The following is a 17,200-nucleotide window of genomic DNA, read 5'->3' on the forward strand; positions in this document are numbered from 1 at the left end:
ACATTACAATGGAACAGATGAGGAAGAAATTCATTCTTGATAGGAGATCTGGGAAGAATTCCTACCACGGCTGAGAGGTGCTGAAGGCCTTGAAGGATAAGCAGAATTTCTTCTTGGTATAGGCACAGAGTTAGGCAGAAAAACAGCAAGACCCAAGACCAAAGGCATTCGTGGAAGAACTAGGAATTTAAGCGTAATCAACAAGCACGAACGTTCAAAGAGGTAGACAAATTAGGGCAAAGCAGCATCTAAGAATCCAAGGGAAGAGAGAAATGGAAGAGAAATGACATAACCAACAAGTGTCAAATGCTAAGGAAAAGTCACCGGTGACCTCGGAAACATGCCAGCAGAGCGAAGGGGTTTGAAAGTAACAAAGGGCTAAACAGTAGATGCAAAGTGAGGAAACAGAGCAGCAAGTGTATCTTTCAAAGAATGAGGATTATCTTTTATCACTATTACTATCATTATCATAAATAGCACGGGTCCTTCATTTATGAGGCAGAGGTGTTTGCTTCACGAAATTTTACTCTTTGGAAAAACAAAACAAAACAAAAACGCTTCTGAGTTTATGACTGAAGACCAGTTATTTAGAAATACCACAGGGAACGAGAGGCACAGATAGACCTAAAGACCGTTAACGGGGCAGAGGAGATCCCAGACTTGGCTCTCAGACTGTGAGCGGCCAGAGTTTAACAAGGCCCATACCTGGTGCCTGGTTGCATGCCTGTTGTTGTCATCTTGCCTGTGGGACAGCATCCTTTCTTCTATCTGCTTATCCCGGCTCTGTGCTCTCACCTGCAACCATCAACAACGTCAATAAATCCACCTGCTTCTAAGACTAAGTTTACTGAAAGCATAAGAATACAATGGTCACCCCTTGAATTTACGTTGCACTTTCACCTTCAAAGGGTCTTCGAGTTTATTAGCACAATCTCTCCAAGAACAGGTGAGGCAGGCGTCACAGTCTGTCGCCTCAGCCACGAACTAGAGTCAGAGAAGTGAAACCAAGACCGCTGACCGGTGGTAAGGCTAAGATTTTAATTCAGTCTGAGGACTCTGAGCCTGGACCCTTCCCACCGTACAGTGGGTAAGAAACAAGAAACCGTGAGGAAGTGCAAACACAGGGCAAAGAAGTGCGAGGGAAAGGGCGGACACCCGGGGTCAAGTCTACAGGGAAACTGACCTCTGGAGTCGGGTGATCCTAAGACGGATCACATCAGCTCTCCCAACCGTTTCAGGACCATCTCCCGGAAGGAGAGGGCTCGTATCCCACCGCCTGTTCAACTTCACGCTAGGACTCGGCAGGTCAAAACACAATGACTGACATCTTCCCACAGATCGGCTCCTCCCAAACATTCCGTCTATCGACGGCAACGCTTTCTAAGCCACTCACCACGTCAGAAACGAGAAGGTCGCCCTCGTTGCTTCTCTTTGTCTCACACCTCGCATCACAAAATCCATCAGCAAGTCTATCAGGCTGCTCCCCTCCAAAACATATCCCGAGTCCAATCAGTTCTTACTATCTCCACTGGTACAACGCCAATCCGGGCCACTAGCTCCTGCCTGAGCCCAGAGCGGTCTGCCAACTAGTCTACCCGGGTCAGCGCCTGCCCCCTCCAGTCCGTTCTCCACACCACGAACCAGCCGTGACTTTTAGAAAGTGCTCGTGAAAATTCTATTACACCTCTGCTAAAGCCCTCCAAATGCGTCCCGCCGCCATCACAGTAAAGACGCGCTTCCAACGCCAAGGCCTTAACAGGTCCTTCACGATCTGGATCCGGCTTCCGCGTTCCCGATCATGTTCCAGCCACGCTGGCCTACTCTTGGTCCCTCAAACCCAGGCGTTTACCCCCACCTCTCAGCCTCTGTGTTTGCTCGTCCTTCCACTTAACGTCTCTCCTCCTAGATGCAGACACAACCGTCTCCTTGCCCATCAGCCACGTCTCAGGTCAGATGCCAACTCCTCCAGGAGGTCTTCCTGAACAACCCAAGCGGAAGCAGTGCCGTATCCCCGTCACCCCCAAACAGCCACTCTCTGTGTTTGTAGTTTTTGGTTCCTCGCAGCATTTATCACCGCTTGAAATTCTTCTTCCCTTATTAGTTTGTATGTGTTTTGCCTCCCCCTGCGAGAACGTTAGCTCCTCGAACGCGGTCTTTTACTGCATTCACAGGGCCCACAGATATCTGTCACGGTGTTTGGCACAGCAATCTGGAACTGAATAAATTTGGTCCTAACGCTGATTGCAATTGTCCACTGGGACACTCAGAGTGACCACATATAGGCAAGTACTTTAAAAATGACAGAGCTTTCAATTTAGGTGAGGAGTTAGTCTATAATTCTTCCACTTGGCATTCCAAATATAATAAAAACCTGTATCTTTCCGAAATCCTCTGGATCGTCCAAGTTCCAGTAGTCAAGATGGATTATGCTGAGCCTGATTTCTCTTGCAAAGAAGAAAACACGACAGAGGAAAAATTCAGGAAATGCTTTCCTTTTCTTCGTAACTTTCTTCCCCAAACTGGCATTTTTCTTTTTCTTTTTTGAAAATAAATTGCTTAAGGTAACTCGTTCACATTGCTACAAGCCAACAATTTTTGAAAGTTGTACCCGAGGAAGACGTCAACGCGAGACCACGCTTAGTATCGGATCACGATATTTAAAGTCAAGAGGTAGAGGACAACTCCCAAAAAAGAGATCACGGTTATTTTCAGAGAACGAAAGACCCAAAGCCTTGTCGGCTTCTGCTGCAGATACCGGCAGAGCTGCTCCTGTTGGGATCTGGTCTCAGACTAACAGGAAGATAATGGGCAGACCAACCACTCACTCTTACACAGAGCAGAAGAAATGAGCCTGCTTACACAAGAGATTTGGAATAAAGAAAAATGACAGTGTCTTCAACCTTGAAATCCGTGTAAGCTTTCAAAGTCTACTACTTTGCCGAAAGACTAAACATGCAAAGAAACTTCCCATCGTGTGGTCTCGTTAAGAAAATGAGGACAAATTCCTGAATCGGAAAGAACTAGTGTTAGGGATTCTAACTTTTCTTAGGATGAAACTGGCTCAGACGGGAATAAATCTGTGACCTTGGCGTTGTCAGAAAATAACAACCACAGGAACAGTTAATGCTTTGATGTCATGAGCTTGGATAACCTGTCCCAACACTACCCACGCAATGCATTTAATTAAGCGTGTTTGCAACTCCTGCTTCCCCATTATTAGTTTCATCCTTGGTAACAGCAGCCTATACAGGAGCCCACAAAATAGGATCTTAGGCTCTCCTAAATCCATCACCCCCAAATCCCAAAAGTTACGTAGGACTGTATCTTTCAAGAATTTAAGACAAAAATTGGCCAAGAGTGGGTGTGACTGAGAGTAACAAAAAGGAAACGTATTCTGCGGAAAGAGAGCCAAAGGAAAATAATCATGCAAAAATTTAAAGAGCAAAATGTCTTCACAGATTCACGAGAAGAGAACTTAATGCATAAATACTGAGATCACATATTTAGGCAAATTAATTCCTCGTGGAAAAGGTCCCTGCCTCGTCGAAGTCAATTTTCGATGGAAAATATCAATGCACACAGGATGATATTCCAAATGTTCCAGATCTCCCTATTAATTTCTTCCGAAGCAGTCATTACATACTGTAATTCTTTTATTTATCTGTTTAAATCTTTCTTTAAAAAACCCAGCTGTATTTTTATTGTTTCCTCCACTGGAAGATAAGAAAAAGGACCTTGCCTATTTTGTTCACATTGTATCCCCAGTGTTTAGCCAAGTGCCTGGCAACGGAAAAGCACTTACTAGATTAAGTATAGAGTCAAATAATGAATACAATTACCTTGCACTCATCAGCGGACAGGTTATGATAGAGCGGGCATCCTGAGATGGAGAAATGTCTCTCATGTTTTCCTGTAAGATGTCCTGTTAAAAGAGGAAAAAACTTAATCTCGAGACAGAAGATTTAAGCTCATAAAGTGACGTGGGTTTTTTTGTGTGTGAAAAAAATTTGTTTAATGTTTATTATTTTTGAGGGAGAGACAGAGAGCAAGCAGGTGAGGGGCAGAGAGAGAGGGAGACACAGAGTCGGAAGCAGGCTCTGGGCTCTGAGCTGTCAAGCACAGAGCCCGACGTGGGGCTCGAACCCACAGGCCATGAGACCATGACCCGAGCTGAAGTCGGACGCTCAACCAAGTCACCCAGGCGCCCCAAAGTGATAAGTTTTCTATAGGACAACTGTGTAATTTGGCTGTATCATTTCTATCCAATATGTATCTGATCACAGATTGAATCCACCAAAAGTAAGTGCTGCCAGGGCCATAACTTGCACCCACTGATGAATTCTTTTTTGCCACAGGAGGGATCTGGCAATCTTTGAACATACTTGTGTATGTTTAATATAAACTGTAGCTCCTTCTGTTCTTTTTTTTTTTTTTTAAAGTTTATTTTTACTTATTTTGAGAGAGAGATAGAGAGCAAGCAGGGGAGGGGCTGAGACAGAGAGGGAGACAGAATCTGTGCTAACAGCACAGAGCTGGATGCGGGGCTCGAACCCAGGTACTGTGAGATCATGACCTGAGCTGAAGTCAAGAGCTGGACGCTTAACTGACTGAACCATCCAGGCACCCCAGTTCCTTCTGTTCTGATAATGTATTTCTCAAATTCTAAAAAATCATAAAGCCATATATTTATAAAAAGGAACAAAATTACAAACAGAAACATTTTCTTTTGGTGAAACTTAACTTTCCGTTGCTAAATTATCAAGTTATATGTATAACAGGTGCTCCTTCCTTTCTATTATGCAATGCTACCCAATCCGAATTGAACTCCTTTCAATAATCAAAAGAAACTTGTGGAAAATGAAAAAGAAAATGGACTCTTCTATTCTGCAAATAAACATATGTTGACAATTTTGAATCAGGTTGAATATATTCATTTTTTTGGAAGGGGGCTGATTTTGCTTAAAGATTTAGGCTTCTGTAATCAGACTTTTTAATAGATGGTATTTTTAATAATGGGATATTACTCAGCCATAAAAAAGAATGAGATCTTGCCATTTACAATATGGATGGTATAGGGGCACCTGGGTGGCTCAGTAGGTTGAGTGTCTGACTTCAGCTTGGGTCATGATCTCGCGGCTCGTGGGTTCAAGCCCCACATCGGGCTCCACGCTGACAGCACGGAACCTGCTTGGGATTCTCTCTCTCCCTCTCTCTCTGCCCCTCCCTCACTTGTGCTTTCTCTCTCTCAAGACAAAAAAACTCAAAAAAAAATTTTATACAATATGGACGGCATAATGCTAAGTGAAATAAGTGAGTCAGAGAAAGACCAATACCATATGATTTTACTCATAAGTGGAATTGTTTCAGAGTAACAAACGAAGAAAAAAAAGAGACAAACAAACAAACAAACACCAGGCTCTTAAATACAGAGAACAAAGTGGTGACGCTAAAGACGGAAGGCACGTGGAAAAAGGGGTGAAACAGATAAACGGGTTCAAGAGTACACTTAGCTTCATGAGTACTGGGTAATGTATAGAATTGCTGGGTCACTATATCATACACCTGAAACTAATATACCACTGTAACACAAATAAACAGGCACAAGTTAGCACAAAGCTCCTTCTTATGAGGGGATAACGTGAGGAGTTAACAATACAAAAAGCTCACTTTAAAGGGGTATCTCTTCACTTTTTAATTTTTCATGTGGTTTTGGGAAACACACAGGGAACTGAACATTACTTCCTTTTTATACGTCTCTTTAACCAAAAAGCTTATAAAACCTTCAGGTAATAGAGACAATAGGATTTTAAAAATCATATATGATTTATAAAGTAAGCTTTAAAGAACAATAGTTCACGTATTGGGAGAGACAGGAATTAATACATGTTATGTGGACTGCCATTTCCCCAGGATTGTGTTATTAAAAATGTGATTTTAGAGATCTGTTCAATTTATCTTGCACACAAAAAACTAACCTCAGTGATCAAACACCGTGTACAAAATGTAAAGCATCCATGTTTTAGAAAGTCTTCTTTCTGTAGATTATTTCCAAAAAATATTTCTGTAGATATTTCTAAGATATTATTCATCTATATCTTCTGAGTAAATTATTCAAATGTCTTAGTTTATAATAAATAAACTAAAACCAATCAAATGAGTTTATATTAAAAGTTTTATAAATAGGATAGCTAATCTATTGATCTAGCAATTCTATTGTTACAAATTTATTCCACAGGTTTTCTAGCAAGACATCAAACTACATACGTACAAGACTATCCACTATAGTAATATTCAAAGTAGCTAAAAATGAGAAATCTAAATGTCAACTTATACTGTACAATTTAAAAAATTTATAAGCTTTAGGGGTGCCTGGGTGGCTCAGTCAGTTAAGCGTCCGACTTCGGCTCAAGGTCATGATCTCGCGGCTTATGGGTTCGAGCCCCGCGTCAGGCTCTGGGCTGACAACTCAGAGCCCGGAGCCTGCTTCCGATTCTGTGTCTCCCTCTCTCTCTGCCCCTTCCCACTCATGTTCTGTCTCTCTTTCTCTCTCTCAAAAATAAATAAACATTAAAAAAAATTTTTATTTTAATTTATAAGCTTTCAATATAATGGAATGCTCTGTATTCTTTTAAATAGATGGAACCCTAAGTAAGTAAAATACCCAAGATGCCAAACCAACCACTGTATTTTCCCTTTTGTGAATAACAAAAAGGAAATATATGTACATATACATGTGTACGTACATACAAACACACAAACTTACTAGAAGCATTCATAAAAAACTACCAAGAATAGTTTTATATCTGAGGATATGAGTGAAGGAGAACTTTTACTTATTCATTTCAGGGCTTGTAAGTTTGTACAAGCACATAATACTTTTATACCAAAATTATACACACACACACACACACACACACACACACACACACACACACAAATTAATGCCATTATTTTCCCAAACATAAAGAGTGGAACAGGATCAAAAGTAATTTTGGCAACGGATTTTTTTTTTTTTTATTAAGTAATCTCTGCCCAATGTGGGGCTTGAACTCACGACCAAGATCAAGAACCACATGGTCTACTGACCGAGCCAGCCGGGTGCCGCCTTATCAAAAATAATTTTGGAAGCTCAGGTTCACACTTTTCAAACTTTGCCAGCAGATGAACACCAAAATTCAAAGTGAACTTTCTCTGATGCAACAGATTTGTATTTATCCGCTCATCTACTCCATTAAGGGGGTTAAGTACTGAGCAAAGATAACACACGGTCAGGCCCGACTCTGACCTCACCTCCTCCTGTCCACTGTGGCTGCTCCGCCCTAGGCATAGTGGCCCCTAAGTGTGCCTCCAACGGCCTAAGCATTCTCCCGTCCCATACCCTTTGCACTGGTGTGTGTGTGGGTGTGCATGGCCGTACATATGCACAACACCTTACTTGCCCTCTCAGCACTACCTTATCTTCCTTCAGAGAATGGTCTCTAGTTGACCTATTGTACACCTACCTGTTTTGACCTTCCCAGTTAGACTATAAGCTCCGTGAGGGTAGGAACTCTGACATGTTCATAGCTACATCCCCAGAACCTAAAACAGTATCCGCTACATAGCAAACATTCAATAACTATGTACTGAATAGCCAATTAAGCATACGACATAAAGGGAACAACTTAGGGATGCACGGACAGTGACCAGCAGTGCTGGAGTCCCTTTCCTTGCTGTGCGGCAAGTTGATCCCCTTACCCTCTTAGAGCATGTTGGCTAGCTCTTAAACACTGGTGTTTATATGATGAGGTCTAGTCTTACTTTTTCATTATTTGCGCAAGGAAACAGATTTAGGCCTGAACCAATTAGCTTCTTTGAGCGAAGGCTGGTATGACATTCAGGGGAATTTATGCCCTGTGCATTCTGAGTTCAAATTATCTGAGAAACCAGTGCCAAGACCTGGAAAAGATCCAAATAAATTAAATACTAGGGAAAACATACTGTGGGCCCACAAAGCAGCAGCTCACTCTGTTCTACCTTTTCTGAACCTGATGGCCACATTCACAAGTTCACAAATTCGAGAAGCAGACCCGGTGGAGAAATGCCTGTGATCTCAAAGTCAGCACCTTCCAACTCTAGACAAAAACTTACGCCCAACATGTGCACTGAAGCTCACCTAAGGAGAATTGATAAGGTTTAAACCACTATAAGAATCTGTCAGTCAGGAGTCAAGGTCATAAGAAAACAAAGACATACTCATTCATCTGAGAAGAAATACTTGTCTGGTTTGTATTGATTAAGCACACAAGACCTAAAACCACTGAAGTCACAAAAGGCCGGGGTCTCCTCTGTGCCCTTTTAGTTTCAAAGCCACGCAACAAGAAATCTGTTTTTCTCACTTCCTTAGCAGCTGTGGCCGCACAACCGGGGTTGTACATTAGCTTACACTCATTGAGTTTGAACTACGCGCCATACAATGAGTTGTCTGAAGGTAAATGGTCCTCTGTTTTGTTTTTTGCAGGAAAAAGGAGGAAATTTTTCACGGGGGGGAAGCTCTCGATAAGCAGAACGGTGCATCCCACTTAATTTCCTTGCAATCGGATCTGTTATTATGGACGGACAACAGGCCAAGAAGCAAAAATATTCAAGTGGGCAACCCAGTGATACTCTGAGCACCACTGAAGAACCTAAGGAGCTAGGTCACAAGGGAACACAGAACATTTCTTCAGGAGCCTAAGTCCAGAGGGCGAGAAGCACAGAACACAGGCATCGTGAAGCTGGGCGCACTCACCTAGAGAGTTACAGCCTGGAGTAGGACATTTCATATTGAAATTGTAGCTTTCGTGGAAGCGACGACGCTTGGGGCGATGAGAGAGGTCGCTGCCTGAGTCCTTCAGGGACATGTCCTTGGCCATGCTCTCATCGTGAGACACATTAGGGCTGGAGATGTCGATGTCAGACTCAGAAGAAGGTGCGTTTCCAGTTGGAGTTCGAGGTGGAGACTCATCATGATCGGCTGTATTTTTAGTTTCTAAAGCAAAAGTAATTGGTACAGCTCATGAATGAAGTTCATTTGTTGGAGGTTTACTATTCAGAAGAGTTTATGGACTTTCCAGATCCTCTATCGTTTAACCAGTAACTTCTAACCACTTATCTGCTATAAATGAAAATGAAGAGAAACTAACATCATTCCTTTGTGCAACTTTACACTCTGACTACAATTAAGTTTGGAGTTTCCCCAATACATTTCACTTATCTGTGTTCCTCACAAACCCCCAACCATGGATAATCAAAACTAGATGGAGGCAAACTTTTCTTTAAAATTACCATCCAGGGGCGCCTGGCTGGCTGTCGGTTGAGTGTCCAAATGTTGACTTTGGCTCATGTCATGATCCCAGGGTCATGGGATCAAGCCCCGCCTCAGGCTCCTCACTGGGCATGGAGGCTGCCTGGGATTCTTTCTCTCCCTCTCCATCTGACCCTCCCACGCTGGACAGCACACGCACGCATGCACTCTCATTCTCTCTCCCCCTCTCTCAAAAAGCAAAAATAAAAATGCAATGAAATAAATAAAATAAAATAAAATAACCCATTCCACTCCTAGGAGACACACAGGATGGAAGAGAAATGGATGACAGGCTAGGTGTGTGAGTGTGAATGAACTTGGCTCTCGAGATAGCTTGTGAGTAATCTAACAACGTAGATTACAAATCACGGGCTGTAAACCAAATGCCTATAGGAGCTGGGCAAGGCCAAACAGAGACCCAATTGTCCATCTCAAGGAGACAACTACTATTCCGCTCTAGTCAATACTGTGAGTGAATGGGTTACCTCATTCATGTTCCCGGAGATTTGCATTTTTTAAAGGAAACTAGTAACTCAGGTTTTTATATGAAATCTCTGTATTTTCAAATGCTGGCAACAAACTTTTAAAAGTGTTAACACAGTGGGGCACCTGGCTGGCTCAGTCGATTAAGTGTCTGACTCTTGATTTCAGCTCAGGTCACGATCTCGCAGTTCGTGGGTTCAAGCCCTACATCAGGTTCCACACACTGACGGCGTGAAGCCTGCTTAAGAGCCCCCCCCCCTCTCTCTCTCTCTGCCCCTCCCCTGCTTGTGCTCTCTTTCTCTCAAAGCAAACTTTGAAAAAATAAAAAATAAAAATGGGAACCCTGTGCAAGCAAACCAACTGAGCGTGTTGGCAGACTAGACGCTCCCCAGTCTATAAGCCATGCGCTAAGGCCTCTGATTTGGGCTGGTGAATCACGATCACAGCAGCTCGCCATCCCCCATTACCGAAGGTCACCTCTCCCCAGAATTTCAGAGATAAATGGACAGACAAGCATGAATGTAAGAAAATCTGGTTTAGGCCTTCCTCATCTGTGGGTAAGAGGGCCACAGTCCCTTTTGCCTGTTATAGGTCCAACCCAATATACTCCAGAGACTGTAAACTTCAAGAGTACTCTAGAGCAAAACTGTCCTCAGCAAGACATTCAAGAAAGGAATCCGGCAAACAGCATTTACCTAGCTGAATTTCGTCAGTACCAGGCATCTACCTGCAGTGGCCCCAAGCCTTCCTTAAGAGGAAACTGACCAGATCTTCTCTGTAACTGACCAATTCATACTATACTCACTCACCTCTATCTGAAAAGTCAACCACCTGCTCAGTTTCTGAGCCAGACGAACGAGTCTGCCGAAGGGGGTACTTTTTTGGAGTCACTGGGGTAGGCTGCTGCTGACTACGGGTCACTCTTCTGGTAGAATAAGCAGGCTCCTCAGTGCCAAAAGATTGCAAATTTCGAACCGGGCTGGAATCTGATCCCCAATTTTAAAAGATAATAAAATAATTAAAGAGAAAAGAAGGAAATTTGTTTTATTTCTCATCCATATGACTTATTACCACCTGCGCCCTCCTCTTCGTATTTCACAAAATCCAACAAATCATTAAAATGTCTATTTTATTAAATAAAAAGGAAGCTAAAGAGACTAGATCAGGCATAGAAATCCAATATAGTACAGAATTAATAGTTTTAGGTTCTGGAATCAAAACTGACTCCCATTCAATCCCCCTGCACCATACCAACTAGCTATAACATCTTGGGCAAGTTCATCTCTCCAGGCCTGTTTCCCTGAACTATTAAAAAAAAAAAAAAAAAAAAAAAAAAGTAAATTATTTGTAAATTCCTCACCTTTGTTGTGAGAAGTAAGTAAGATAATTCATAAAAACGTTTAACGTAATCCCTGGTACCTAGATCTATAGCTTTCTAAGTATTAGCTGCAACGTCTCTTTCTTTCCTGATTCCAACCCACCATCAAACAGGTACTCTACTTCTAAAGGTAGAACAATACACGTATTTCCTTTCTTCAGGCATCTCTTGTGTTCTTCCTGATTACCCTGTCTGATACTCTGAAGCAAAGTCAGAATGGATTCATGAAGGGTAAGGCAAGAACACAGCTTTTGAAATTCTTTTGGATAACAAAACTATTCTGAATCACCCAGCAGCCTTTTCACATCTCTAATTTGATGACACTGAAAAAAGAATTAGAAAAAGATTCAAAGCTGAAACTAAAGCGTGTTTTAAACAACGAAAGATCCTTAGAGGATATGTACATCTTATTCTGCAAAGAAGAAAATTGAAATTCTCAAACTTTTGGGTTAAAAAAAAAAAAAAGCACACAGCTAGGTTATCAGCTTGCACGCCTCCAGGGGATTCAGCCGATTCATAATAGGGTCTATATCTTGCTTTAGAGAGAGCCACCTTACACAGACTACATTGTGAATGATGCCCCTAGGCGTCGTCCAACTCCATAGTTATGAAGTAGAACAACTAAGAAGTGACCCAGGACCCAGTTATTTCCTAGCTGTTTGGAATATTTTCAACTTTCAGGTGGCCAGGGCACAGCCAATTATGCTTTGTGAGAATATCACTCCCTTTCCTTTGCATATACTGTTCTCTCTACCTAGAATGATGTTTTCCCACCTTTCAGTTTGTAAATTCCTAGCAGATCCTTTAAGATTTCCATCTTGGAGACCGGCCCCAGCTCTGAACTTCCATAATATGCTATACAAACGTCTCAGAGCTCTTAACCACATGCATTACTACGATCAGCTGGCATACTATATTTCGCACTGAACTGTGAGCTCCTTATGGGCAGGAATTATGATTTTTCTATCATGGCATTCCAATACATAGCATAGTATCTGAATTACAGTAGTTTTTTATCGGTATTCCCAGTATGCTAAAAAAATAAAAACTTACAAATTGAGAATCTTACAAAACTTACAAACTTACAAAAAGACAACAGCTATACTTTGGCTGAAATGTTAAATACAAAAATAAAGTTAGGAACAGTTGTTGAGAATGTTCTCGTTTTCTCCCTTGAAAAACTGAGGTTTTTCTCTCATTTTGCATCGTGCTCCTAAAGCAGTAACTAGACCTGCACTATTTAAGTGCTTGAAGCATATTACAAAATTTTCCCCCTTAATCTCTCATCAGCTACTGATCATTAGCTTTTTGTATTAACCGCAACTTTCTTTCCTCCCCAGGGAATGAATCCCAGAGCAGAACCAGGAGGGATGAGGGGCACCTTCTAAATCAAAGCCCAGATGGCTAATCGCACTAGAGAACCTTCAAACTGCCTTCCAACACGGAGGTCCTCTATTCTTTACTACCAAAGCCAACTTCTGGGTATTTACAACTGTAAAGTAGTTGGATGCAACTACTTATGTCTATGAATCATGTCTGACCACGTTACAGAATTACATATAAGTTATGGAAGTATTTAGAAGTATTGAACCTCCTCCAAAAACAAGTTCAAGAGACTATTTCAAATGCCTAAGTCTAAGCCATTCTAACAGAAAGTAAAAATATGGTCTCCCCATTTTACTCATGGAAAAACTATTATTCTAAACAAAAGTTAAATGACTTAAGACATATACGCGCCACACAGTCATTGTATCAGATATAGTTCTTTTGGGTCTACAAACTGGACAACCCCCAACAGAACCATTTTTAAGAACCTGATACTTCTGCAGGCATTGACCCTGCATTTTACCAGATTTTGTCATCTACACCAAGCCAAAGGACCAGTTTCCACATTCACACAAGAATATGATGACCAGCGAGGTGGCTATGAGGCACATCAGGAAGAATGAATTCTTATACCTTGGGAACTCTGGCTCAGCCGGGCTGAGGAGCGGGTGACTCGGGCAGATCGCCGGGACGTGCCGTCACTCTCTGAACTGTCTGTGTGCTCGAGATCTGTAGAAAAATCGGAATCTTCGGTTCCATCTGAACTACTGCCTGCATTCCTCTGTAACACCATAGATCCAGACATTAGCACAGAAGCATTTACTCTGTGGGTTTGTCTTAACACTGGAAATAAAATGAATTATGATACTGAAAACACTAAGAAAGGATTCCACCGCCAAATTCCCTTTATTTAAGGCATTTAAATGGAACAACCTGCAAGTAATGCACCTTGGTTAAATAAAAAAGAGAATTAATTATTACTTTATTGTCACTAATTCTGAAACAAGTACATTTAGAGGTCAGTACCACAAACTGGAAATAAAAGTACCTAATTCGAAATGGTCTGGCTGACATAACTACGTACTTCGAGTCCATGGTGGGGAGAAAAATGTCAGCGCTAGACCCCTTTTAACTCTGGAGTAGCTTTTGTTCAAAGTCTCCATGAACAGCCATCACATTTTTTTTTTTTAAACCATATACTAATTCAAAATACCAGGGTCCACAACTCTGATCCCAAGAGAACTTAAAGGAAAAGACTAAAGTTCTTCTTATGTTATCTATCTACGAAGTTTCTCCACGTGAATGCTGAAAGTGGTTTTAAAAAAAAAAAAAGCGGCTTGCATGTGAAGACTTAACATCTAAGAACAGAGATTTTATCATCTTTTCAATAATCATTTGTCAATTTTTAGCCTCCTGAAGATGATTAGCCATAAAGATAACTTTTATCGGTTGAGCATTACCGCTACACCCTTTACTAAGCCAGGAAGGAAAGAGCATTTGCTTAGAAAACAATACAAAGCCTCAAACCACAAGTCCTCTATTTTTTATCCAAAACCCTTAGGGCCAGTTGTGCTTCAAATTCCTAACTTTTTGGCTTTTTGGAAAGGGAATACTTTGCATATATCCCTCAAGTAACACTCCATAATCAAACACACTAATATTTCTACAGCAGAATATAGAAACAATCGCACCAAATCAGACACACAAAACCTGTAAGTAGCCTCAGGATAGTTGAGGACAGGTTTTGCCACCAAATAAGTTACTAAAAACACTTACATTTTCAAAAGCTCTTTGTATTTGGGACCTGCAGAAAAGGGACTGTGGGCCTATTCCAAGGCACCGACACTATTCCTGCACTTGGTTAGCCTTCATATAAATAAATACCACCTACCAATGTAGGCCATTTTAGGAGAAAATAAAAGGTTCAGATGTTTTACTTGAAAACCTCTGTGAAAAAAAAGATTTCTGCAGAAATAAGCAAGAACACCATGCAGCTTTCCAAATATTTCAAGGGTAAACTGCCCAGAAATGAGCAGAGACTTCAGAGTCATAAGATGAAGGGGGAGTCTTACAGGTCATCTAGTCCAGTTATCCATTATTTGAATCCCTGACCATCCCTTCCGGGTTTGACCCTGGAATTCAGCTCTTCTCTCTGGCTTTCACCAACCTCCTTCCCATCTTACCCCAGAGCAGACTTAATCGCTCTCTTACTTCCCTTCCATAATACTTTGTATATACCTCCACGTAGAGAATTTACTAGCTCCTTCTACACTTATTTTATATGTCCGTTTTCCCCATCAGACTGTGATCTCCTTAAGCCAGGGATCATGTCTGATTAATTTGTGAATCCCCAGCAACTAGCACAGTAGCAGTCAATAAGCATTTGTTGAATTAGATTTGTTCTGTAGTCCAGGCTCTGCTATTGCCTAATGGGAGTGGCTTAGGGCACTCCATTAGGCCTCTGTTTGTTCAGCTGCAAAGAAAAGGGATGGGGGTGTCCCTAGGTGACCTTATAAATCCTATGTAATTGTGGAAAGTTTTTGACTTTACGAACTGCATTTTCTGGCCGCTGTCCAAATGAGCAGCTAAGGAAAAAAATACGTCTTAGATGCAAAAGGGCCTGAGCGGGATCCCTAGGGAGTGGGCGCTGGTTCTCTACCACCCAGTCTTCTGCTTTGTTGTGCCCCCCGCCTGGAGAGGAAGGATGCTCCAAAACCCCGCCCATGCACCTATCAGCATCCCCGGCCGGAAGGGCGGGGATTCGTGCCCCCCAATCGCGCTACGGCTACGCCGCGCCCCCACGGGACAGACTGCCAAGTCTAGCCAATCAAGAGAGGAGGGATCGTTCTCTACAGCCAGTCGGAGAGCTGTAGGGCCAGGCCCCGACACCGCCCCCGCACGCGGGGAGGTGACCGTTGGACCCAAATGGGCGGTGTCACCAGCCAATCAATATGCTTCCAGACGTTTCAGCGACCAATTACCGAGAAGAACGCCTCCGAGCCAGGCAAGCAGAGGGCGGGAATAGTTGCAAGCATAGGCCGAGGCCAGGATCGGGCCCACATTTTTCTGTCGGGTATGGACAGAAGAGAGGGTTGCTGAGCTAGATTGGGGGAAGCGGGAAGTTGGCACCCAACCACCGTGAGGCGTGGCCAACTGCGTCACGTTGCCCAGTCGACTGTCCTTAGACACCCGCCATCCCTCTGTCCTGTTCCTCTCACCTTCCTTCGCGGCATTGCCGGCGGCTGCGGCCCGACAGTTCCGATTCGGGCAGCGGCGGCAGCAGCAGCAGGAACGGTGGCTCCGGCGGGCTCCGTGGCGGCCTCTGTAGCAGTCCCAATCCTGCGGACGATCCCAAGTGCCTCCTGCTTCACAGCGTCTAGACCCTTCTGCGCAGGCGCCGCGGGCTGAGGCGCTTTTTCCTTCACTTCCGGCTGGGGCTCGCGTCACCTGACGTTACGGGCCAGAGAGGGTGCTGGGAGGTTCGCTCCTTCTGGTGAGGCTAGTGAGCGCCATTTTAGAATTGGGCAGAAAGTAGCACGGCGGTAGAAACCCGGGCCGGCCATGTTTAGTCAGGGGCTTGGCACCTTTTGTGGACGTGGGCAGCCATTCTTGTTTGGGGCTGAAGCCTGACAATTGAAGTTAACGGTTCTCATCTTTACCTTGGGCAAAATTTCCCTTCCCGTTCGTTTTAATTTCTGAAGTAGAGGAAGGAAACCCCCAGAATCCATCAGGTGGCTGAGGTTTAACCCCTTGGTTGCCTGGTTGACCAAAGGACGTTTCCGTTTATCCTTTAAACTCAACGTTGGGAAGGGATATTTTGCCCAAGAAATTGCATCTTAAAAGCCATCCTGTGTCTCAAAGTGATGGGAACGGGGGCTTGTAAAAGGAACTGAAGGGTAGCGTCCATCATCAGGAAGTTTGTTGTCTGGTAGAGGAGACATTGTCCTTGCCCGTAGCGAACAGCAAGTAAGTTAGTTAGTCGTTCAGGTCGCGGAAAGAGGCAGAACCATTCTCCAGAGGCTGTAGCTCCAGAGAATTCCCACATTCGCTCTATGGTGAGCGCCCATCTCCTTCCCCCATTCTGTGTGGGTTTGAGAGCCCTGGGTGGCTCGCGGGGGTGGGGGCGGGTGCTGGTGCGGTAGCGAGAGTCGGAGAAGCAGTGATCCCCACTTAGCCCAAGTTAACTCTGGAAATCTAGATGCTTGAGCCAGGAGTTGGAGGAGGGAAGAAGAGGAAGGAATATTTTTAGTAAAGCTGGAGCTTAACAAAAAAAAAAGGCATGGATATTTAAATAATAATAATAATAATAATAGTAATAGGCCTGTCTTGAGAGGAAGGAAGAGTTGGTCAAGGATGTAAGGCTAGGAGAAGAGCAATTTAAAAAGGCTGGCAAATGGAGAGCAGGCTTTGAGGATGTAATCTCTCTGGAGGAAATGCTTTGAGAGGACCAAAGATTGGCGAAGAGCGACCGGGTGGAATCCAGGCATACTCAGTCATTAAGTTAGGCTCCTGGACCCCAGTTTCACCTGAGGCCAAGTAAGACGGAGTTTTCCCCCTGGAGCAGAGCTAAAGAACAAAGCAGCCGAAGGTAAACATCTGACTGATGCGCTAAACAGAGAACTAGGAAGAGTTAAAGTTCCAGACCCTTAGCCAGCACTCTCCTGGGTGGGGGGGGGGGGGGGGGGGGG

The 17,200-nt window shown here is 43.3% G+C and overlaps 1 protein-coding gene across 2 annotated transcripts in view; it reads right to left on the minus strand.

Moving 5' to 3' along the window:
* Window positions 1–15,814, minus strand: part of KAT7 (lysine acetyltransferase 7) — a 30,122-nt gene extending 14,308 nt beyond the window's left edge. The window contains exons 1-6 of one of the 2 annotated variants that reach the window (XM_049635862.1): window positions 15,731–15,814; window positions 13,146–13,293; window positions 10,618–10,794; window positions 8,771–9,010; window positions 3,840–3,922; window positions 706–795 (exon numbers count right to left, since the gene is read on the minus strand). In XM_049635862.1, the coding sequence (XP_049491819.1) occupies window positions 706–795; window positions 3,840–3,922; window positions 8,771–9,010; window positions 10,618–10,794; window positions 13,146–13,293; window positions 15,731–15,745 (753 nt within the window). In that variant the 5' untranslated portion in view covers window positions 15,746–15,814. The remainder of the gene's footprint in view (window positions 1–705; window positions 796–3,839; window positions 3,923–8,770; window positions 9,011–10,617; window positions 10,795–13,145; window positions 13,294–15,730) is intronic. The other variant, XM_049635863.1, reaches the window with a different exon arrangement.
* Window positions 15,815–17,200: the final 1,386 nt, after the last annotated feature.

This window comes from Panthera uncia, chromosome E1 (assembly GCF_023721935.1).
Source record: "Panthera uncia isolate 11264 chromosome E1, Puncia_PCG_1.0, whole genome shotgun sequence".
Taxonomy (NCBI): Eukaryota; Metazoa; Chordata; class Mammalia; order Carnivora; family Felidae; genus Panthera; species Panthera uncia.